We start from the raw sequence: 26,222 nt of genomic DNA, 5'->3' as shown, positions 1-26,222 counted from the left end.
AAGTCACTTCTCCTTTTAACCTAGTAGCAGGGACAAATGCTCTCGACCCGATCCCTCTAAGTTTATTTGCCAATAAGCATTCTTCCTTATTTCCCTTATTATACGTTTGCTTAGTCCACTTAAGGGCTTTCTCTGTCTTCTAATTGCACCCTCTTAAGTTCCCACCTTGCCTGTGTCAGGATGTTATAAATTTTCTTTGATGGGGTTTTTTTTTATGTGATTGTTCTAATTTTACCATTTTTCCTGTAATTTTTTTTTGTTTTTCTATTTGTATTCTCTTTCTGTGTGATGCTATAGAGATGAGCTGTCCTCTGATCGTGGCCTTAATTGCCTCCCATAGTATTGATGTTGATTCTGCAGAGCCATTGTTGATATGAAAATAATTTTTGAGTGAGTCTCCAATTTGTGAGCTAATCTCTGGATAATTCAGTAATGAGTCGTTCATCCTCCAATGGAATGATTGAGTCGTAGCAAATGGAGGATCGAACATAATTGCCACAGGGGGGTGTCCTGACCACCTGATAGGCCCTATATCTGAGTGGACCAATACCTCCAAAATACCCGGGGATACAAATATATTGTCAATTCTGGAGTATGAATCGTGTGAGGGTGAATAAAAAGAGTAATCCCTCTGTCCTTTATGTGAGCTACACCAGGCATCCCACAAACCATATTCTTTAAGTAGCAGTATACATTTCTTAGCTACACTACATGTCATAGCAGAGTGTGATTGCTCTGGGTGGGTGGACTTATCCACATCTGGATCTGGAACCATATTAAAATTACCTCCCAATTTTAGCAGTTGCTCTCGGCTATCTGCCATAGATACCAGTGTTTCCCTTGAAAAATCAATTTGTCCCTTGTTGGGTGCATAGATATTCACTAACGTGATATGTTGGCCTGAAAGAAGCCAGTGAACCACTAGGGACCTCCACCCTTTGATCTCTCTTAACCTCCTATGCCTGGAACGGGATGTCCCGTTTAATCAGTATCGCAACCCCTCTTCTTTTTTTTTTTTGCTAGTAAAAGAAGAGTAAAATGCTGTGCGGTATGTCGCGCTGAAAGTGTTTGGAGGCTCCTGAGTATCAACATGCGTCTCTTGCAAAAAATAACAATATCTGCTTTCAAATTCCTAAATTCTTTTAGGGCCAATCTTTTGTTACCGTTACTGTTAGGACCTTTAATATTCAGGGACACTAACTTCAATGGCGCTTTACTAGTCATTTCCAATGTTGTGTCTCTCTCATGTGAAAGTTGAGAACGAAAAACTTTAAAGGTTGCAGGGAACAGATGGGGATAAAAGATGAATGGGAGGTAGTGCAATAAGGAGATGCCATGCCACCAAAGCTTTTCACAGCAGCACTTTGAATTGTTTAGGACATCAAATTGGGAAGAAAAGGGAATCAGAAATTGACTGTGAATACTTCACACCTAAGATTTGCAAATCATATTACAGGCATACCCCGCATTAGCGTACGCAATGGGACCGAAGCATGTATGTAAAGTGAAAATGTACTTAAAGTGAAGCACTACCTTTTTCCCACTTATCGATGTATGTACTGTACTGCAATCGTCATATACTGTACGTGCATAACTGATGTAAATAACGCATTTGTTATAGGCTCATAGTCTCCCCGCTTGTGCACAGCTTCGGTACAAGTAGGGAGCTGGTATTGCTGTTCAGGACGTGACGACAGGCGCATGCGTGAGATGCAGTTTGCCTATTTGGCGATATGTACTTACTCGCGAGTGTACTTAAAGTGAGTGTCTTTAAATCGGGGTATGCCTGTATTATTTTTACCACAAATCCAGAAGACCTCTAGCAACAAATAGAGAACTCGCAGAAGACAGTAAGACGACGGACCTCCATATGAATCTCGACAAGACCTATGTGACAACGCTTCACAGATAGAGATGAATAGAATAGAACTAGAAGAAGTTGAAGGCTATGTCTAACGTGGCCAGGAAGTCCAATATGCAAACTTTTCAAATGTAATCAATAGGAAAATAGAGCATTCAGAAGGAACAATACAATCTTTCAAGGGAACCTTCCACCTCAAAAGGAAAGTGTTGGGCCAGATTATCTTGCCTGGATGTGACCTTTTGACCGTAAATGTGAGGATAATTCAGAAGCTTCAGACAACTCAGAGAAGTAAGGAGAAATGAATGCTGGATATTACCCGAAGAGACAGGAAAAAGAATGAATAGGTTCAAAACAAATGTCTGTGACATCATCACACGGGTGAAGAAATTAAAATGGCAGTGTGCCCGACATATCACAAGAAGAAATGACCATCGTTGGACAAAGATGGCACTCGACTGATTCCAAGGGACGTTAAAAGACCAAGATGACCAAAAGTTAGATGGGAGGATGAAATCAGAAAATATGTTGGCTCAACGTGGAGTAGAGAGGCTTGCAACTGCAGTACCTTGAAAATAATTGGGGAGGCCTTCATCCCCAGCAGTCGATCAACAGATGGATATACACATATTGGCAAAACAGTTTAGTGATTTTTTTTTTTTTTTTTTTTTTTTTTTTTAAGTCTGTGTTATGTATAAGAACATTAGTTAATACGTTGTTGTTTTTTTTTCCAGTTTAAGTCATACACAAGTCAAAGTAAAGAAAATAATGAAATTGTAATGTGCATCATTTCACACACAAGTCAAAGTAAAGAAAATAATGAAATTGTAATGTGCATCATTTCACACTTTATGGGAGCTTAATATTTATTTTAGGTGGATTGATTTTGTTAGTTGGCTAACCGAGTGTTCTTTTTAGTTGCAGTTGGAAGCTACTGTTGTTCAGATGTTGCCAGCATACTAATGTCACAGTCACACATATTAAAAACAGCAAATTACAGGAGTGAGATATGAATGACACTAGAAAAATAAAAAAAAGATATTTTTCTTGTATAGCACTAACAGTTCAGCGCTGTACGTAGAATTTTACAGGCACAGTGAGTCCCTGCCCCACAGAGCTTATAATCTAACTTTGGTGCCTGAGGCACAGGGAGATTGAGTGACTTTTTCGTGGGGGCCAAAGAAAAGATGTGCGACTGTGACATGAAAAGGAGCACATCTTAAAAATACACTGCAAGCACAAAAACAAGCAACGACAAAGTCGGAAAACTCTGAAACTAAATGCAACACAAACTAGACTCTCCCAATGTCCCACCTGTTCCACCAACATCATCATCATTTACTGGACCTCAACCCTTGGTAGAGTTGGTTCTTACAGCATGTGTGGGAACCTTGCGTGCTTAGTCAAGGCTGAGATACTGCAGTTCATGTGGGAGTACTCTTATAAATACATTTAGCAAGCGGCCTTGACGAATATCATGCCCAGTGGGCCAGCAAGGTCAAAAAGCATGGGGCTGTTCAGGAGACGGCAACATAGCAATATCTAAAGTCCTTTATACGAGAGCAGCCTTGAGCGGTACTATTGACCTACAGTAACTTCCCGGGAGCTGTAAAGTTTGAAAGCACAGGGAAAGTGATGTGCTCCATTTAGCCAAGATGGTAACACTGTGCATGCTTCATTCTTCATCATTAGCAATTGATATTTTTCATATGTCACATAACAGGAATTAAAATAGGAGGTGATTCTATTTCAAGAATTTACAATAATTCCTTCTCTTTAACACATAAATGTGTTCAATATTGGCGCGAGAACACGTTGCTACCAAAACTGTAACAGGATCCGTGCAACAGAACCGACGTTGCCATGGAAAAATGAAGTAACGCTCCGTGCAGCTGTGATGCATTAATGAATAGGATATTTTTTTTAAAGATCATTTGTGTTTGGTGTGGCTCAGAGGGTCCCAACCAGATGGTTTCTATGAACAGGATCTGACCCCCAGCTTGAGGACTTCTTACTGGCAGATTACTTCACTTTCTTTCCCTTGGAGTGTCCGATCCTTACATTAATGCAAGATTTACTGTTGCAGATTTATATCCAGCTACATAAATCACTCCAGATTCTGCGTTAAACCAAGTTTTTGACGTGCAGTTTTCCAGTTATTTAGAACGTTACTTAAAATAGTTTTAGCAACTACTATTACTGCCCTGTCAATGCATTGTTTTGATGTAAGAATACCAATACTCTTGTTGTAGTGGGGAGCATGCCATTGAAAATTATGGAACAATTACATGAAGGTGAAACAGATTAGCAACCGAAAGTGTAAGAAGAAAATGCACACTTCAAATAAATTCTCAGAAAGGGACATTTACATTTAGTCAATCTGGGTGGTCTTTTATCAACCTGGTTGGATTCGTATATGTATAAGATAAACGGCATGTCTGTGGAAATGACTTGTATGTTAATCATGAAAAAGGTGCGAGTGACAAATATGTTTGCATATCAAAACAAATTGATCCCATGTTTTACAGCTATTTGTACAACTGAAATATTTATCGATCTGGCATATCTGTCACGTCGCCTGCATTTTGGGTTGTGTCTTTGATGCATTCAAGAAAGCAAAACATTATACTGTATAATGGCTGTGATTACGAAAAACAAGGTGACATCAGAACGTCTTTACAAATCCCCGACGTAAACTGTCATGGGCTGTTTCTAATTAATGCCTCAGCTGTTCTAATAAGAATTCCTGTTTGATGATAATAGCGCTTCAATTAACGTCAATTACAGTCTGTTTCTACGTGCGTCATGGATGAAGAAATCAAGCATTTTGTTTGCTGAGTTCTCCATTGTTGTAAGCTCCTCCAGTGGTTAACTCAGCGGTTCTCAACTCCAGTCCTCAAGGGCCACCAGCCGGTCAGGCTTTCAGGATATCCCTGCTTCAGCACGGGTGGCTTAGTCTCAGACTGAGCCACTGATTGAGCCTGTTCTGAAGCAGGGATATCCTGAAAACCTGACCTGTAGGGGGGTCTTGAGGACTGGAGTTTAGAACTCTTGGGTTAATGAGTTAATCATGATTTACCATCATTATATGATGTGCAATGGTAAAGCAAAGACTATGGGTATAGCTGCCCCACCTTTATTATTTGCATACTCCAACCTGCAGTGAAGTGACATCTGACCTCCTGTTAATGAACCAGAAAACGATCTTGAATGTCAGAGCAACAAACCTTGAAAAATTGGGGCAGTGACTAATCCTAGCTAAGTTTTTGAAAATCTAAATGTGTTACATCTGGAACAATACATGGTTGCTTCTGGTCCAGGATAAATAAAGTACATTCTGCAACCTTGGATCAATAAACTACTTATCAAAGGCGTAATTAACTTCAACGCATGACTCAAATAGCACTAACACCAGATACAAACAGAGACTTTGTGTAACAATATATTTATTTTTTCAAAATTCCTGTATTTTTCTGCAATGAATTCTTGTCAGGTTGTTTAAGCAGAAATGCACAGAATTGTTTAATTGAGAATGCATATTTAGGCTGTATAATCCAGGCTTTCAAATTATTTATAATGAGGAATTCCATACCTATTTTGCTTCCATGGGGGTATATTAATCTCACTGATTTGATAGGCTTATAGTTGTGTGACTTATTTTCCACATCACCGTGCAGCATATGGAAGCATTTGCATAATGTATTTCTTCAGTACACTATTGTGCCCACCTCCATTTGCTGTTCTGGTGCATAATGGCACTATTTATTAGCTATATCATCACGGATACATAAAGATACCCTAAGACCAACAGAAATAATAACATTTTTAAACACTTATCAATGCAGTAGTAATGGTAAAACCTCATAAAAAGTAGCTTGTTCAGTCATGAAGGCCACATTTAGAGAGACATACACAAACAATTACAATAGTGCATGGTTTACATCATAACACTTGACAAGAAAGCATGCACACTCTAAATAAGAAGAGGAAATACAGTATAATATGATATATATATATATTTATTTTTTTACACCAGTGTAGCTGTAACATACAGGAGGAAAAAATACTAAAGAGAAAGCAAAATGCTAGCACCAAATACCATGCTCGTAAGTTTGTGGATGGGAGGCTTGGGAGCAATGTCAAGAAATTCTTCACTTAAACAGTAGATGATCCATGAAACAGCCTCTCAGTAAATGTTAATGTGATGAAGGTTAATAATATAAAACGGAAATCACAGCTACTTTGAAAGGACTTATTAGTCTCCTAATTATGGGGGAGGAAAGCCAGATAACCATTATCCTCTGTGGCAGGTTAATAAAATGTCTCAAGTTGTCTCTTGCAGCAAAATTGGCTAATCGTGCATATTAAGGAACAAGAGAAAATAAATAATTTATTTAATGGCCACTCATTATTATTCTATTCTTTCAATTTTAGCTCGGGGTTCACAAAGAAGCGGCTTATGATTAATTGGTTTGTGACCAAATGCCTTGATGTGTAATTTAAGTGGATTGACTCCGTGGAGCAGCTCCCATGGTTTCACCTTGGTTTTCCTCTTTTGAATAAAGTGTTTTGCTGTGTTTTGGTTTTTAAAAGTGCAGATCGTTCAGCCAGTTAATTTCTAACGAAATAATAACGACTAATACATTTCTTCTGCCATAACCATCGATATGGAATTTAATTTGTACGTGCATTGGGTTTCTCATGAAACCAGCTATAGCTCTAAGCAGCTGAATGCTCTGTAATTATACCGGGGGGAAGCAGCAGAAAGAAAATGCACCAATGAATACTTTTTTTACACAGTATTTATATATTTGCATTTGTGCACGTATATGTGTGTGTAACCCCCCCCCCCTTTTTTTGGGGGGGGGGAGTTACCATGTTCCCTTTAGGGGTTACCTGTTTGAGAAACTACAGTGCAACTATTTCTCATCACAGGTGGGGCGTTACCGAGCAGAGAACTCTAGCCACACCCCTCTTTTAGAAAGTAGCTAAAGTGCCTGTCCCATATTTTAAGGGATTAGAGCCCCTCCCAAAGTAGATATGGAAACTGGTGATGTCATCAGGGAGTATAAGAGGGAGGGAGGGGATAGATCCGCCCTCAGACCCCTGAAGCAGAGACGTTGAAGGGGTCTTACCTGTATATAGCAATGTAAATACATAGCACAGGGTAGACAGACCTCTTTGTTTTTATAGGTAGGGAAGTAACCTTTGAAGTTGGGCTCCATAGAGTATCGAAGCGTATAAGTACTGGCTCACAAAATGGAGGCCTGTGTCCCCTAGGGATTTCCCAACCTGTAGCCCTGGGAACATTCTGACAGAGCAGCAGTTGGAAGCCTGTAGGCCTGTCCCTGTGGTGAGCAACTCCAAGTGAATGAGGTGGCCCTGTACAAGTGAACAAGTGAACCATGATCTTTTTCCCCCAGCCAGGAAGCATAATAGATTGGGCAGAGTAATACAAGTGGCCAGTCACCTCCAAAATAAATACACAGGGTAGCCCAAGAAGGGATCCTTAAAGGAACTGTTATAAAGTACCTCAAAAAGAGTTATCATTAATGTATGTTCATGCAAGTGTTCAAGAGACAATTTCTCTTTAGGGATGCAGCAATGTACCTGGAGAATAAGTTATAACTAATTAATTATATATAAAGCCTGTTCTATTCGTAACTACAAAGTTCCTGGTGCCCATCATTACCATCTGCATTATATGCACAGCCTGCGGGAATACGCACCACTAACAAAGGTATTACACACTGAGCAGCCAATTGTATCTATGTCTGTGTAACCTTCCTAGGAGCCGGACAGAGAGGCTTAGTGTGTGTTTGTGTGTTTGTGTGTTTGTGTGTTTGTGTGTTTGTGTATACACATATACATAGTCCCAGGATAGTGGGCAGCTTTCTGTCTGATTTATACAAGAAAGTGCAGACTTAGTATGGAAGTGATCCGCTCCACAGATTCACAGTCACTAAGGTTGGTGCATAGAAAGTCCATACCAGACTTTACAACGGTTCTGGTTTCCCTCACCTGCTCCCTAATTAAGGAACAGGAATATATTGCAGTGAGGTTCGCTGCTCCAATCTCTCTCTTAGAGCCCGGAGACAGGGAGGGAAACTGCTGCTCCCCAGTATCCAGTTCAGGGTAGACGGCCCCCCGATGTGTTGCAGCATCTGCGGATCTAATGGGACGCTGTCCCTATCTCACAGTTAAGTATTTCATGTTATTATACCTGTGTGTTATTTAAATTTGGTAACTGGCTTAGCCGTTCAATATTGCAGATAGGGATATGCATGTGAGTTAGACTCCTGATAAGAGTAGATGTTTCCTTTTATGATTTATTTTGTTCTTAAAGTGACGGTGTTCAAAATGTTTAGTGTCACTAATGGAGAAATAAACCGCTAAAGGTTGAGGGCTGAGTGCCCCTTGTGTGTGTATACACGTGTTTGTCCCCCTTTTCTACAAATTAAATCCTAGAAGACTGTGTCGCAAAGAGCCTGGGCAATTGACAGAGCTATGTAAAGGGAGGTGTTTGCCACAATCTATAGATTTATATATCTATATAGATATTTAGATATATATTTATAGATATATATCTATTATATATATTTTTTAATTGTACAGAAACGGTTATGCCGGAGCTGACCACAGTATGTAAAGAGAAGTCGCTGTTTTTATAGCAGATAGGAAAATGGTCAGACAAGGTGGGCCAATTGCTTCTTATCTGCCATCAACTTCTATGTTTCTTAAATGTGCACTCCTGCTTCAAAGTTTAGAAAGAAGTATATTTCCATATTCACAAATGACATGTTCAATACCAAATGTAAGACAGAAAGGGGGAAAAGAACTTGCAATGTTTGAGTTATATTTATGACCCTGTCTGCTTGAATTATTTTAATGTGTGTACTGTACATGAAAGAAAAAGAAAATGCACCGTGCCTCAAAGAGTATAAAGTCTAATTGTTGCTTCCTCAAAGAATATACAATCTAAGTTTTACCCGACTTGGCATATGAACATACTAGGTTGCCCAAGGACATGTAGCGATGATCTTCCACTTCAAAGACCTGTGCCATACTGAGAAGGCTATTCCTTCATTTTAGAATAAAATGGCTATTGAAGTTTATTAATAATAGTAACATGAAAATGTAATCTGTTCAGCCAAACTTGACAACCTACACTACTTTCTATGTAACAGCTGTATATAATTTTGTGTGTTGTGTGCAGCCTCTTCTGCAGCAACTATCTGAGAACATGTTTCTTAAGAACAGGCTTAAATAAAGGTCCCCTATGAAAGAGATGGAACAAATAAGTAGTTTCCTTTTGTAAGGTTGTAAACTGCCGAATAGTTGGATAAACCGATTCTCCAGCATAGCATAGAATCTTGTGTTGTGGATGGAAGGAAATGGAGCCCACAATCTCATAGATCTAAACCACGACACCTCCCATTATTACAAGCATGGCGACTGAGTTTTGAACCTTTTTTTTTTTGTTAACCTCAGACCTTCTTGAAACCAGTGTGGTGATGTATCAAAGTTGCTATGTTTGCGATTAACACTTGCAGTCCAGAATAAGTCTGAATCCCAAAGGACGATTCTGCATGGACTTCCCCCTTGGTGAAACATTGATGCACAGCGATAAAAAGCCTGTTGCTCGCAAAGGTTTTGATATGTCTGATAAATCTGCTGCTGTATTTTTTTATCAGTATGGACCCACTGTTGTGCCATTGAGGTTTAGTCACATGAACACCATCAGGTTCCAGAATCCATCTGTACTGAAACTGTTAAACATTGGGTATCAACAACAAAGTGAATGGTCCCCATCCTTGTAAAGTATAGAATGCAGCTGCCAGGCAGCTGAGCTCGTACTAATAGAAAGCTTATGAACTGCAAAAAAGGAGGATTTTCTCACCTATTGTGCCAACACATATTCAAACTCAATCAGATTTTCTTGGAAGGACTTGTGGAAAGGTAGATAGATTTTTTTTTCCCCCATTATACACAGCATATGGCTGTCTTCTGGACCAAGTTTACTGAGCAGAAATGTGAAAGGCTTTTTTTTTTTTTTTTTTAATGTTTTTCATCACTTGAAACATGAAATAAAGATGTATTAACAGCATTATTTCATTTGCAAAGAGTTGGAGTAAATTCCAGGGATCTGTTCCTTTAAACAAGAGGATAGTAGTCATCTTAAGATTGTTAGTTTGTTTGATTTTCACCAGCTCATACACCGTACTCTTTCGGTTGAATTGTTCAGTCTTTTCTTTTTTGTCTGTTGTCCATATTTAATACTTGGTCTCCTAATTGTCCGTTTTAAAGCCCTTCACACAAGATTCTTCTAACTCCAGTAAATAGGCAACGATGTTAATCCAGTTTGGATACTGAAATAAGTCAGAGGAGCTGGTCTTTTTTGATGGCCTGCAAAACACGGCCAGTGATGTTAAGCAAATGCTTTTCCTTCATGATGTTAAGCAAATGCTTTTCCTTCACTACCCCTTGTTTTAAGAGCAAGTAAAGAAGGGTGGGTAGCCTATAATAGTTATCATACCCTCTCCCTCCTTTGTTACTACATTTTCTGATAGGAAAATTTTACCTGAAAGCAGACTTAGTCACTAGGTGGCGTCACCAAAGAAATGTTCTTGTCTTCTTGCGTTGTCTTCATTTTTAGCTCCAGTGGGAGATTTATCAGGAAACTACTTTAAAAAAGAAAAAAAGTTCAGAAAAGTAATGTTGTCATTGTATTCCTAAGCAGTACTGTACATCACTAGATATCCCCCTGGCTATCCGCTGTTTACTTTTCTGAGGGCAAACTATTTGTATCCCTGGCTTATGAGAAGAAACTGGAGCATTCATGAACTGACCTCATTGTAGGGTTTACATAATTGTCACATTTTTTCACTTCAACATTTTTTTATCGAGTTTTCGGGAGGGAGGGGGATACAGAAACAAAAAAGGGTTAGGGTGGGGTTAAACATAACATGAGGAAATAACTAGGTTACAACTTATATCGTATGTAGCAAGATACCGTTTGTACGGGGATATTATGCAGTTGTTTAATGCATAGCGGTCCTAGCTCATCTTTTACTACAGCATGTTTTGGTCCATTGGTTTTATACTGCTGCGACACACTTTATTCGAGCAAATACCCAGTATGTACCTGGCAGATACCTGGAATGCGCCGCTTCTCACCTCAGACAAGCCCCGTTGTGTTTGCCTTCCCAGCCTGGGTTCATGCCTGGCTGACGGGCGGCTGATCTGTTAAATGATAATGATTAGGATTTAATAGGCTGCAATGCTTCGCGTGTCTACCAGATGGCATAAATTCATGAATTGTAATGCAGTATATATATATATACTGTGCAGTATTGCAGCCAGTGGGAATAAAATGCTTCAATCCCTGCCTGGAAAATAACTCAATGCACTCGGGCAGAAAACAGTCACAAACCTCAATACACCCGAGTATACCCGAATTCGTGGGACTAGCCGAGCTCGAATAAAGTGTGTCGCCAGTGTACTGCACCGACACACTTTATTCGAGCAAATACCCAGTATATACCTGGCAGATACCTGGAATGCGCCGCTCCTCACCTCTGACAAGCCCCGTTGCATTTGCCTTCCCAGCCTGGGTTCATGCCTGGCTGACGGGCGGCTGATCTGTTAAATGATAATGATTAGGATTTAATAGGCTGCAATGCTTCGCGTGTCTACCAGATGGCATAAATTCATGAATTGTAATGCAGTATATATATATATACTGTGCAGTATTGCAGCCAGCGGGAATAAAATGCTTCAATCCCTGCCTGGAAAATAACCCAATGCACTCGGGCAGAAAACAGTCACAAACCTCAATACACCCGGGTATACCCGAATTAGTGGGACTAGCCGAGCTCGAATAAAGTGTGTCGCCAGTGTATATAATACGGCTTTGTGCTGAACACACACACCATGTACTTGGATGAACAGATAAATAATCTTTTAGGATCCCATACCCTCAGGAATTTACTGATACAATTGAGGAATGCAGTCATCTTTTCGAATACCATAGTTTAATTCTATTTTTAAATGCCATCATTACTGGAGCGGGTTGTTTCCAATTTAAAGGCAACACAGCATCTGGTTGCTGAAAGAACTTGTCTCATAAGTTTGGGTTCTACTTATACATTTGTCACATTTCATTTGCGTTGTTGGCTGGTTGCATTTTTTTTGAATTTCAAGTCTCGTAGAAAGATGATGTATTATTATTATCGTTTATTTGTAAAGCGCCAACATATTCCCCAGTGCGGTACAATGGGGTACAGAGTTTTGAAAAGGACTCAAACAGTTGCATACAAATACGGACCAACATGCACAAAATGGATACAAACGGTAACGAGGGCCCTGCATGTGAGAGCTTACAGTATATCCGCCCCTTGTGGTCTGCTTAACATGGCCGCTTATTTTAAATGTGAATTTACAGATGAAGCCGGTGTTATTACCAATGCTAACACCAGCTAGTTGGAGAACATGTGCATTATCATTGTTTTCCATGGGGCCGTGGTATTTCTTGAGATGGATAATGCGGTAGCATTGCATTTGGTTAAGTTCAGTAATGTCTGCTACATTGATACGGACTGAATATTTCCGGCATTTCGTGTGGCTTAACGTGCAACTTCATTAGTATGATATGGATATTTCCTGATTTTTCTGCTATACCTTATTTTAAAAACCATTACATAGCTACAGAATTAACTGCAAACTCTCTATATATTTGTTATAATCTATTTATTTGCAGTTCCATGAATCCGTTACATAGAAACAGAGAGTAAATTACAGGTGATGGGACCATATGGCCCACATAGGTTGCCCTCATTCTTTTCAAACCATTCATCCTATTTGATCTCCTGCTTTTTATGTAGGGATTCCCTGTGCAAGAAAGCTGAGTCCTTTTTGCTTTTTTATTTTGCAGCTTGAGCTCCAGACCTGCTGCGTGTTTTTTCCAAGTGACAGTCTTCCATCCTCGAGCACAATTGTATCCAGCGACATTCCTGGGACGGTGAGAAGTTGGTACCATGGCCAGGCTAATATGCCAGGAACTCTTGTCCTCTGCTTGCCACACGTCAAAATCATGAGCGCTGGGCATAAATACATGGAACCAATTCAAGAGATCCCATTTGTTGTGCCAAGACCTATCATAGAAGAAGGTAAGATTTCTTTTTCTTACACCTGTACATTTAATTCTGTGGTTTTAGTTAGGTTTCAAAGCTCACTTTGCAATTTATTTAAGGTGCAGTCCCTCCTAGATTCCAATGTTGACATGTTTTGTGGGTTAAATCTAATAAGTGCTTTTATACAAATGAAACGCCTATAAGCAAATTTAAATAATAATGACTTTAACTTGGGAGCTGTTTCCAATTCTGCCCCCATTTCCTCTTCTTGTTCTTGGTGTAAATGGGACTGCCCTATTTACCGGTTCCACAGTTAATGGCTCCTCAAATTTGGTGCTGTACACAAGTTTTTTTTATTGTGACAATACATATGAAGAAGAAATCTTAACAATTGGTAAACTATATTATTTAGTAACTCTGCAACTACTGTACAATGTATCCTTATCTTATCTATTACAGTTTACAGCTCAAACTGCTGGGAACATTGGCAACACATGATTACAAACAGGAAAGTGTTGCAAAGATTTTGCACTGCTTGGGAGGTGTGCTAAAACCTGCAATAGAAATCAAGGGATGCTTTAAAACTCATTAAAAATGACACTAAGCAGGGGCCTGGCAGCCGGCTAGTGCCAATCACACATGAGCAGCCGACATGCCGATTTGCACATGCGCAAAATTTTGCCCGGGGGGGCGCCCTGTGTTTTGCTATGCCACTGGCATTAAGAGTTGAATGATATATATTTAAATTTAAATATAGTAAGTATTATCTAATACTACAGAACTTATTTATTCTAAAAAAAAAAAAAACAACCACATTTCATATTTGCCATGTTTTGCTACTTTCAACGGTATCACAGCCTGCAGCAAACATCACCATAGCATGCAGGTAAAAATATAAGTTGTGCTGCAGATATATATCATACAATGTAGTTTGCAGTTGGGGTACTTTGCTAGTCAATAATCAATGATGGTGCCATCTTTTTGGAGCCTCTGAGCAATGGCGTAGCTGGTATATAAAACCTAGTTGGTCAAGGCCTGGTAAAGATAAAAATAGAATCCTCGCCTTCCCCCTCGCCACGGTACCTGGTAACTGACCCCGTGGTAACTGGGGTGGAGAGAGCATGAGATTTGCCCAGTGGTTGGGCTCTTAACTGTACACACTGGCTAAACCAAGTGTCAGTTGTGGCTATGCCCCCTGACTCTGAGCCCAGTAATAACCAATGGGGAAAATTAGGAAGGAGGCCTGCGGAGTGAACAACAAGGGCGCTCAGTTGACCATAGAAGATGAAGATCTTGGCCTAAGTTTTGCATGCGGTCAATGAATGATGCATTGCATCTATAAACATTCATCATTCATATATTATTTGTATATTCCACTTCGGTAAGGTCACAAGCAAGTCCCACTTCGGAGCATACTTGCCATAAAGTGAAAACGCTTTTTGCTGTATGGCAAAACAAGCCGTTTAACGCATGCATACATTTTAGAGAAATACAGTAGGTTGAAGTACTGGAGTTCTTGGACACAATTGCTGTATGTTTATCCCTCCATGAATTAGACAGAGCTGCAGCAAGGACAAGCACCTAAAACCTGCATCCACATAAAATAAGTGAATATTGAAATTGAATAAATGCTGGTCATGGAATATTAATCTCTGCCTATATAATATTAACCTCTTCCTCCAACTGCCCAATTAACTCCAAATAATACTAACAAAATTGTCATAGTCAAATACAGTACTAGAATAAAAATGATGGGTAAAATGATACAGCTTTGGTAGATACATTGGTTAAATTACACTAGATGTGAACGGTTTCAGGATATTTAACAAGGAGTAGGTTAGAATAACAAAGTTTGTGTTTGCTGATAAAGGGGGAGGAGTAGTATGAGGACCTATATGGGGCCTACTGACGGAGATCAGATATTCATTTTTTTTTTTTTTTTTTTTGTATCAACATTTTTGTGCTAAAAGTTGCCCAAACCATCATAAAATGTGCATCGTATATATGAAGGTTTCATAAATATGAAGCATGATTTATTTTTATTAAATTTGACGTCCTTTTGAATACCTGATTGATGCAATATAAATTAAAACAGAAGTGTTTTTTTTTTTTCATTTATAACTAGTTAGTAAAACTAAATGATTAGTGTGATATTTTGTTTACAATAGCCATACTATCAAAATAATGCATTAATTCTGTGCTAACACTATTTATTAACAGGCTTTTTAGGGTTAACGGCAAGTTGAACGTGGCGGGCAAATTTGAGGCACTTTCTTTTGGCACACAAACATTCATTTTTAGTATACACTGTAAACATCTGTGTGGCAAAAAGAAAAGGCTGAATGTTGATGCTGATGGAGCAGATTGAGACATTTCTGGTCAATACATTACCGCACACACAAGCACAATATAAAATGAGATTTCCACGCGTTAGTTTAGCACTAAAAAGTTGTTTGCGATACTTAGTACATAGGCCTTATATTCTTGCGGGAAGTAAAACCAGCATACTTTTCCCAGCAAAGGAGAAACGTGACAAATAGTAATTGAAGTCGTAGTCATGCTACTGAATTCTGATCTAAATTAAATAGATAAGTGGAAGAAGATGGAAGTTCTGAATAAATGGAATTAATCAAAATGCCTGCCAATCAGGGTACGGATGGGAAGTTTAGCTGCATCAAAGGATGGAAATGGGAATAAATTATGTAAGTGGAAACGCATGTAGTGTGCTGTATTGGATGAACACGTGATTGCCCCTGAAGCACCATCTGGTTTGTCATATTGAGATGTTGTCACTGGATTGCAAGGTAGCAGTATTGAAACCCATTGGAACTGGAAGGAGCTTGACCAATACGTTTACACAGCACCGTCGTGGCTGCAACCTCCCCCAGCGCCGCGTGGCTTCAGAGTTTTGATCGCGGCATCGGAACATTGAGTTTGGTCATATCTGTATATGCAGTTATCGGCAGGGCCGCTAACAGAAATCTTGGGGCCCAGGACAAAAGGAAGAAGCACCCCCCTGCCCCCCCACCCCCCCAAAAGAAAAACCCACAGATGGTGGTGATATGGACCAGGGAGCAGGGGTAAGGAGATATGTGCTGGGGCGGGGGGGGGGGGAGAGATATGGGCTGATGGGTGGGAGAGAGGAGAAGATAAGGGCGGGGAGGGAAGACCAAAAGCTTGGAGGGGAGGAAAGGAGGAGATATGGGCAGGGGGTAGGGGTGTGTGGGAGAGGAAGAGATATGGGCCAGATGGGGGATGGCAAGGAGGAGATATGAGCCTGTGTGTAGGGAGGTGGAGGTATGGACCTTGGGATATAGGGCAGAGAGGGCTAAAACAGCTGGGGGAGCAGAGTGTGCCTACTTGCAGCCTTGGAGATCTGTGAAGGACCCTGCTGAGGTACTGTCTGGTCAGTGGAAGGGAGTCCCTTACAGACCCATGGATGTGGTACAACATGTTAGGGGGCCCCTTGACTCACTGGGCCCCTGGTACAGCAGTCCTGGCTGCCCTCCCCCCCGGCCCTCCTTGCCTGTTGGCGACCCTGGTTATGGGTACCATGATGGCCACTTAAACAATTTAGATACTAAATCTGTAGCAGGCAACTTGGTTGTGGTCACAGGTGCACATGTCAAATATCCCTAAGCACTGCCAGAGCTCCTGTTCCAGACTTACAACTCACAATGTCATATTTGAATTTTCAAAAGAATTATAATACATCAACCCCCTTAGCTGTGATGTGGTCCAGTGGTTGTTGTAACCTCTGCTTCATCTAGTGACTTGGCCTACAAGTATGGTAGCTAGAGTATAATACTAATAATATAACTAATACAACTTCTTGCCATAAATGTGTCTTCAACGTCCTTCTGTTAAGCACATCTCAGATCAGAGATAATTGCAGGAAAATGGACATAGAACTGTAATTCCCAAAACAATCATTTGTTGAGGTAATGTCAGTCTGAGAAATGTTTGCAGTAACTAACCACACACCTGAATGCAGGTCACCTCTTAACTTGTTTATTTGGCCACTAAACCCTATACTTTTTTATGTGGTGGATAATTATATAATTATATAGTGAAAGGGATCAATCTCGTTCTGTAACCGAGACCAAAAACCCAAGAATGTAGCTTCTTGATATACAGTAAACTGTGAATTGATTACAAGATAAAAATCTTTTACTCTATACACCAATTTCAGCAAAATAAGGAATCATCCTAAAAAATTTACTCTGTTCCCACAAATTCCCAGCATCTTCAAAAGATAAAGATGTTATAGATGTAGTCAGAACCTAATTTTCTGTCTGGCCAGCACTGCATTGCTGTAGCATGACAATCTGCTCATGTGGGGATCTTTCTACATCCTCAATCAAAAAAAAAATCAAAAAATGCAACATCTGATAATGATTTAGAAGACATGACAGGACTGAACTCTTGTGATGGTATGGTCTCCAGACTATACTGGGATTTTACAAACCGTTGATATCCTATAATGTAAGTGGTAGTCTATTTGTGCAGTACATTCTTTTGTTCACTATAAAAGAAATGTGATAACAGAAGTATGTTGTCAATATAGGCAACAATCACCCATTGTTAGGGGGGAAGGGGGGCATTCATAGTCTGAACCGGGGAGCTCTGTTCCTGAGAAGTTCACTTTTTTTAGTTGCTTGTATAATAAAAGTAAAAACTGTCATCCAATAGAACAGACCTGCACAACTCCAGTCCTCGAGGGCCGCAAACAGGCCAGGTTTTCAGGATACCCCTACTTCAGCACAGCTGGCTCGATTAGTGACTCAGTCACACTGAGCCACTAATTGAGTCAGCTGTGCTGAAGTAGGGATATCCTGAAAACCTGGCCTATTTGCGGCCCTCGAGGACTGGAGTTGTGCAGACCTGCAATAGAAAGTTGCGATGTAATGCCCGATTTTTAGGCTTTTTATTGGCCTGTGTGAGTGCTGCTGACCTGGAGGCCATTTTGATTCCCGTAATGGGAAGAAGATACTCGGGAAGTAAAAATACTTTTTTATTTTATCTCTATTCTCTTTAATACAGGCGGTCCTCGGTTATCCGACGCAATGCGTTACTCAAAATGGCGTCGGATAGCGAAGCGTCGTAAAGCGAAACCCGTTTTCCCATAGGAACACAGTTTAAATTAAACGTTCCGTTCCTGAAGGCATTTTTAATGCTAAAATACACAGAAAATGTTACTCAAGCAATAAGATATGCAGCACACACATAGATTATGATGTAAACATTATATTTATTGATTACAGAACTGTAAAATAAAACTATAAAAATAAAACTATGCTGTATTCTGTACAGAAATGTACACGAGCAAAAAAAAAAACACATCAATTATTGGAGGAAGATGATGGGGGGGGGGAATCTTCAATAGACAACGGACTTTTTGGAGGTGATGTAGGTGCGGTTGAAGGTTTCGGCCTCTTGAAGAACCTCTTCATTGAAGTCTGGACAGATCCTTTCCTTTTCTGCGTGTAGATCTCTCTATAGCAGCTGATTTGGTTAGACACCCCACGACTGACTGTTGAACTCCGTTCAATGTTAGGGTCATTGTCCTCAAATATGGCCAGTGCGCTATCAATGTGCTTGAATGCCGCAGCCAACATTTTGCTAGACAAAAATTTACGTGGCTGTGGCTGTGCCACATCAGCAGATTGGTGGGCCTCCTCTTCAGCAATTTTTTGCTCCTCTAATTGCATGAGGTCTTCATTGCTCAACTCGTTAGAATGTGAGGCGAGCAACTCCTCAATATCCTCGGTTTCCACCTCCAAGTTGAGATCTCTGGCCATTTGCACAACAGTTTCTGTAACTTCTGCAACAGTCTCTGTAAGGCCTTGGACATCAGACACAAAATCCGGGCACAAATTACGCCAAACTCCGTTTAGATTGGATTTTTTCACCTCATTCCATGCCTCTCCGATGTTTCTCACTGCATGAAGAATGTTGTAACCCTTCCAAAATTCTTTTAGGGTTGGACCACCTTCCACATCGGTTGCTCTGATGGCCTGGGCAAATGTTCGCCTAAGATAGTAGGCCTTGAAGGAAGCGATAACACCCTGGTCCATCGGCTGTATCAGTGAGGTGGTGTTGGGGGGCATGAACACCACCATGATGTTTGGATGATGGTCATCCAGGTACACGGGATGGCCAGGAGCATTGTCCAGGAGCAGCAACGCTTTGAAATCGAGGTTCTGGTTCATGCAATATAATTGCACAGTCGGAACAAATTGATGCTGGAACCAGTCCTCAAAAAGGCTCCCTGTTACCCATGCTTTACGGTTGGACTTCCAAATCACTGGAAGTGTGTGCTTTGCATAACCCTTGAATGCCCTAGGGTTTTCTGCATGATAAACAAGCAAAGGTTTTAGCTTGAAATCACCTGCAGCATTTGAACCAAGCAGAAGAGTCAGCCTGTCCTTTGCAACTTTAAACCCGGGCATAGATTTTTCCTCTCTTGCAATGTAGCTTCTACTGGGCATTTTCTTCCAGTAGAGCCCAGTCTCATCAACATTGAACACTTGACGTGCGCAATAGCCACCGTCCTCTATAATTTTGGCCAATGTAACAGGGAAGGTTTTAGCTGCCTCCTCATCAGCACTAGCAGCTTCACCGGTCACTTTAATGTTATGCAAGTTTGCCCTCTCTTTAAACCGCATAAACCAGCCCTTACTTGCAGTGAACGTTTCCTCAGTGGCCCCTTCTCCATGCTGTTGCTTAATGTCCTCATACAGACTCAAAGCCTTGGCCTGAATTAAGGCTAAACTAATGGGCACATGACGCTGGGATTGATCTTCCAGCCATATGATGAGGAGTTTTTCTACCTCAGCAATATGCCCAGCACGTTGCCTTATTGTCGTACCTTGCATAGGTGCTGAGCCCTTGATCTGTTCCAGGATTCTTGCCTTGTCTTTTATTATAGTCACAATAGTTGTGCGAGGTATATCCAAGGAACGTCCAATTTCTGTGTTCGTCTCTCCTTTCTCAGAGCGCTTTATGATGTTGTGCTTGGTCTCCAAAGTTATAGATTTTCTATTCCTTTTTGGAGTAACAGCAGTTTGCTTTTTGCTTTGATCAGCCATGGTTTAGGGCCTAAAATACACCACCAAACCTTCACACAGACTGTTCAGAATGATCTCCTTAGCCTGCAGCCGTCTGGTTGTTCATTTGTAGCAATTTTTTAAAGCGTCGTAAGAGCGTCGGATAAGCCGTTCGGGCGTCGTAAAACGGGCCATAGGGATGCATTGACAAGCGTCGGATAAGCCGTTCGTCGTAAAACGAAGCGTCGTAAAACGAGGACCGCCTGTATAGTGTTAGGAATTGGTGTAAACACCATTTTTTCCTCAGTGTATACAGCGCAGTAACACTATTTGCTAGATTCTCCTTCTCCATAGGAAATGCCAATGATTCTACAGTACATCCTTTTATTGTTGATGCAATGTGTTCAATCAGCACGTGCTGGTATGAAACAATTAGATTGTAAGCTCCTTGGAGCAGGGACTCCTTTTCCTAAATGTAACTTTTATGTCTGAAGCACTTATTCCCATGATCTGTTATTTGTATTATTTGTTATTTATATGATTGTTACGTCGATTACTACTGTGAAGCGCTATGTACATTAATGGTGCTATATAAATAAAGACATACATATACTGTACATACAGACAGTATGTAACAGTGTTTCCCCCACCCTATGGGAGATACTGCCATTACAGGTAGTGTGGTGCATGATACCTGCTGGTAACATGAGGGATGAGCTGTCCGCCAATGGTTGTGGGGACTCAGGATCAGGTTTCTTGGGTACATTACACACGGGCTTCTTTAGTAGTGCAGCGCCTCAACCTGCCGTAGTCTCCAGATGAATGGAGGCGATCTCCTACGGTAGAATCGGTTACCTCTCCCCCCAGTAAAGATCACACACCAAGCCAGAGGTATATTGACCAGGAACGGTTTATTCTCTCCGTACCAGCACAGTAACACGGCAAATGCCTGCCCAATGCAGTGTCTGGATCGGCTACCCAACTGTAGGATGGTCCCTAGACCTACACTACAGGCCTAGGGCACCAACACCAGTCCTAGCTCTTCCCTACCTCTCTATCACAGGCAGAGGTAAGGTTCACATTCACTCTCCCCCGACGGGAAGAGGACCAGAGAAGGCCCAATGCTCAGGCACTCGGCTGTGTGACCTCCCTCTCTCAGTGGGGAGAGGCACTACTAAATTTGGGCGGCATTCACCCTTAAGTACAGCCAGGAGGAGGGCACCAGGTCTGATCCAGGATTAGATATACTCAGGCCTAGCTGATACTGATTCCCATGTCACTCAAGGGCACTGCAGGGAGTGGGGGAAACCCATGATTATTACTGGCAGCCTGCTCTTACCAGTGCTTACTGCCAGTGAGGGCAGATTGGTAGCCAGAAAACCAGTCCTGGCTACACATACACACATACACACATACACACATACACACATACATACATACATACATACATACATACATTTAGTCAAATTATATGGATTGGTAATATTCAGTTCACTAAATAAAATAATAAGTCATATATACTTATACGCAGTACAGACAACAATTTCTTCTGTCCCTTTTTTTCATCTTTTAAGCTTTTGCCAAATGTGTGATACCCTGAATTGGTTATCTGCTTCTGCACAGGTGCTAGACTTTAAACTAGAATTTGACAGCCTAGTTTTTATTTCAAGATCTTTTCTCTCTTCAAGTAGCTACAGTAATAACTTTTCAGTACCTTGGGTTACAGACAGTTCAGGTTTGTTAAGAATAATTAATTACTGCGTGCATTGTAAATTGTTTGCTCACAGTTTATAACCTGATCCCAGATATCTGAAAATAAAAAAAGTTTATCTCTAAATAATCCCATTTATAAGCATGCTTATGAACACACCGATCTATTTTCTTGTGTTACAGTACATTACATACTCTCACACACACCCATTTAATACAAAGGGAAATAAAACATGTTTGTGACCATTTAACTTTCAAGTGACAGAATGATGTTTCCAATTACCTATCATATCTTCACATCCTGTATGAAGTGCCCGGATCTCTTCTGGTGTGTCGCTCTCTGCTTTGTACCACAGAGATCAAAGACTTTGAAAATCACATGTGCAAAAATTGGTTTCTTTTCACACCCATCAGCCAGGTTTCATGCCTGTCTCCCTTTTCTACACGAGTGTTACAAGCTAGTCCTGTCATTTTAGTTGGGATGTGGGCTATTATTGTCGCTGCATTGACAAAGCAATGCAAGATGAATCAATGTTAACTAAAAAGCTAAACATTTCATCTGATTTTGAATCGGAGACTTAATCTTATATATGAAGGGAAAGATTTACCCTGGTTACAATAGGATAAATCCTTTTTATAAGAAGTTTATTTTTATAGCGGTTTATGCGCTGGGAATAATGCCAACCAAATGTTCACATAATCCTGATATTTTCAATTCTTTAATGTAGCTGACGCCATTCCCTCATGCCGGAACTCTCCCTTATTGAGACAATTATGGTACAAGTTTTAAATCATTCAAGGTGATTTCCCCCCCCCCCCCCTTTCTCTTTGGGGTTTATCCGTTAATAGAGATGTCTTAGATGCAGCAGGAATCTGCGACCAAATCCTGAAATAGGGCTTGGAGTGGAGGAAGAGAAAGTTCGTAGTACTTGGTCGAGTAACCATTGACTTGTATACTTTCCAAAACACTCATCTATACAGCATGTGGAGTGATACAGTACCTGGGGACAAAGCATATTTGCATGTGTAACTGATCCCATTTCCCAGGTATTCATGTGTGTACCCAGATATCTCTCCACATGTGTGATAGAGGAGTGTTTTGGGAGGTATAAAAGGCAATGGGTACTCTGCTAAATAGCACTGACTTTCTCCTCGTGGAATCCTTGCAAATTTCTCACGCAAAACCAAGGGTAAATTTTGCACAGTTGTCAAAGTGCTGTGAAAATTTCACACACCTCTCTATTCTTTAACCTGCAAAAGTTCCTATCAACCACTATCACACGGAAACGCCTCTTGATTTCTGTCCTAAAGTGGCACTATTGCAGTTTAATGAATAATCCCTGTTGTGTACTTAAAAAGGTTGTGATGTTTTTGGATAATGTTTTACTGTATTTTGTTCAGGTGGGCCTCGGTGGAGATAAGGTTGTAGCATATCCCCATGCTAAAGCTCTTTGCTTCAATCCTTTTTCTTAGGCAGAAATGAAGATAACTGTAACGTTAGAATTTTCTTCATGTCCCTAAATCTATGTTGATTAATGAGAAGAATGAATTCGTTATTGTCTGAATCAGGGGTGGGCAATTATTTTGGCTGGAGGGTCACTTTGCAAGCTTTAAGCTTCACGGGCTTCTACATGATGTAGAATCGGTGTCCCGCAAAGGCTAATAAAGCTCCCTTCCTCACCAGCTTCTCCCCTACATACGCTTCTTCTCACCTGCATCTCCCCTATCATTTCTCTCTTACACCCCCTCATTCTCTGCCTCCCTTTCTCACTAACTTTCCCCCCTGTTCTCTTTTAATTCGCTCTCCATCCTCTACTCCCTCTACCCCTCCATTCTCTCTCATGACCTCCTCTCTGTCACTCTCCGAGTCCCTCGACCCCTACATGTGGTGCGGTAGGTGGATGCAGCGGCAGAGGAGGCAGCAGTGCAGCGGGAGCCAACCCAGGCGGTGATTACGGATGTTGGGCCCGACTTCTGGTCGGTCCTAACTTCCGTGTTAGGACCTGTGGGGGCTACCACCGCGCGCTGCTTTCTCTACCACTACGTGCCGCCGCAGTGCTGCCTCCTCTGCTGCTGACTCCGACGGCCGCACCAGAGGTAGGCATCGGGGAGCGGGTCCCTAACTGTGGTGGGCTGCAGGCAAACTTCTCATAGACCGCATGTGGCCTGCGAGCCCGGTCTAAGTACTGGCTTCTTTAATGTAATGCAGAACTGTTTTCTATAGCATAATATATCAGCACTATTTAAGGATACATATAAAAAGAGAAAGGGACACAATAAAAAAAAAAGCTCTCAAGAAAGAAATAGTTTTTAATGTAAAGCTAGGACTACAAACATATTAAAAAGGTTGAACGTTATTCAAATATTATATCCATGCCTGGTTTTATGAAAATTATTTGCATACAATGTATAACCATATTTAGGACTCTGAGTGTTTGAGTTGCACAGCTTGTCTCTGTAGTGAGTTAGTAGACAAATGCATATTTGTTCACCCGCAGCATATGATAATGTGAAAAACACCATCTAACATTATTTTGTTCCATGCATGACAGTGATTGTAAGTAATTTACATTCCACTCCACTTTAAACCTACAAACATTTTACTTCTCTCTTTCTCTGCAAATCAAAAGCACATTTATAATGGGACATGTAGGCTACTTTTTAAAACATTTTCTTCTTTCTTAAAATCCTTCAATATGTTTTGCTTTTCCCAAAATATGTTGTCTCCACTGGTTAATAAATCAATTTACCAATGTCTATAATCTGTGTCCAAAAAGACAGCTTGCTGCTGCTCCAAAAGTAGCTAAGAATTCAGTGAATTTCAATCAGATGTAGAAAGAAATCTTCATTTTCTGCCCTTTTTAATAACTTCTCTACTGTCAGAGGTATAGGATTGTGCAAAATAACAGTAAAAAAAAATGCGCTTCAGTTAAGACTACAGCTTGTCAAAAAATCCAGTGATCCCCATTATATAGGCAACGCAACAATTTGTTGGAAAGTTTCATATTTCTATCACAATGCACATTATATCAACATACCAGGCACCCAGCTGTGGATTATTCATGTATTCACTGGGGATTTTTGTATACAGTATGTAGTATTTTTGTGATAATTTCACGCATCGTGGATGTTCTATGAGGGTCTTCAGAGGCTACTGCCTTTATCTCACGGCTACTGACGCCCTCATATGAAGAAAAAAAAAAACTTAGCAACTAAACTTTTAGTAGTAGACACTACCAAACAGAATATCACCAACTGCCCTAGTAGTGTGCCTCAGTACTCCCATTCATAAACCCAGAGTCCTTTCTGTAAGAAAACCCTGTGCAAGATGTGTTAAACCGAAGCTGGACCTCTCCTCCTCCATGTTTTAGTAATCCCAGCCGTGAGCCCTGAAACTCTTCATGTGTCTGTTTAGTTTCAGAATGACTCTGAGATAGATAGCAGACAGTAATGCATCCCAGGGAGATGTGTCGAAGTTTGTTTGAGGCAGGAAATAGAGCAGTCTTCTTAAATTGTGCTGATGAAAGAAACCAGCCATAATTACTAATCTAATAGAAGATTTCACAAGAGAAGGTTGTCCAAAGGTGACTCAAAATAGAAGCGATTGGACATCTACCTTACATAAATGTGCCTGCAATATAAATCAGACGTTTCCTCCTGCGCACAATAAAAATGCGCTGTTAAAAAATACATTACAGCTGTTCAGCTCAATGAGCAATGGATAGTTACATATACGATGAATAAAGTATCACTGAATTGTAAGCAAATGGGATATGCATTTTAAATCATATTTTGTCACTTGCTAATGCAATGTGATGTGCAGCATCACAATGCAACTTTGTTTACACTGTATCACTCTGGGTATAAGCCTTCAAATAGCAAATGCATCAATCATTATGTATGTTTCAGTAGATTAAACCAATATTAGCCAATTGTTATTTAAGTGTAAGAGGAAGAGTGACCAAGTGGTAATAAAATCACCTCTAAACTTGGATAACCTGGTTTAACTGCGAGGGGGTAGTTCTCTATTGTCTGAGGCAGCTGTTGGGGACATTTCAAACTTTATTTTAAAGTGTATTACTGTCACGGTAACTTATGACAAGATATAATAAACACCAAATATCTGGGTTGAACTGAACGAGGCTTAGATATGATAAAATATCATTTATTCCTTGAAGGTGAACACAACAGATTATACAAATAACAGACAAAATATAGCACTTAAAGGTTAGGACAAGAAAGCCATCAGGATCCAGGATGGGACATTTCTTCCATAATTCAGGTTCAGATGTGGACATCACGACAATGCATGAAGAACATGAAGACAATTGAGTAAAGGTGACTCTGACTTATATACCATTTCAACCCTTTACTCTTAACCCTAGGCGCCGAGTTGGCTAGAAAAATCTCTTTGAAGTAGATTTTGGCTTCCCCTGTAAGTGTGAAGTACCACACTTAAAAACACTCAGC

The 26,222-nt window shown here is 40.5% G+C and overlaps 1 protein-coding gene across 6 annotated transcripts in view; it reads left to right on the top strand.

Annotated features, from left to right (window-relative positions):
- The window catches only part of VPS13B (vacuolar protein sorting 13 homolog B), a 1,123,013-nt gene that overhangs the window by 503,529 nt on the left and 593,262 nt on the right, over positions 1 to 26,222 (top strand). For all 6 annotated transcript variants that reach the window (XM_075582636.1, XM_075582637.1, XM_075582642.1 and 3 more), the window contains exon 23: positions 12,795 to 13,029. In XM_075582636.1, the coding sequence (XP_075438751.1) occupies positions 12,795 to 13,029 (235 nt within the window). The remainder of the gene's footprint in view (positions 1 to 12,794; positions 13,030 to 26,222) is intronic.

The sequence above is a fragment of the Ascaphus truei genome, chromosome 2 (assembly GCF_040206685.1).
Source record: "Ascaphus truei isolate aAscTru1 chromosome 2, aAscTru1.hap1, whole genome shotgun sequence".
Taxonomy (NCBI): Eukaryota; Metazoa; Chordata; class Amphibia; order Anura; family Ascaphidae; genus Ascaphus; species Ascaphus truei.
The sequence above is the reverse complement of the archived record's forward strand: the minus strand, read 5'-3'. Positions and strand labels throughout refer to the sequence as shown.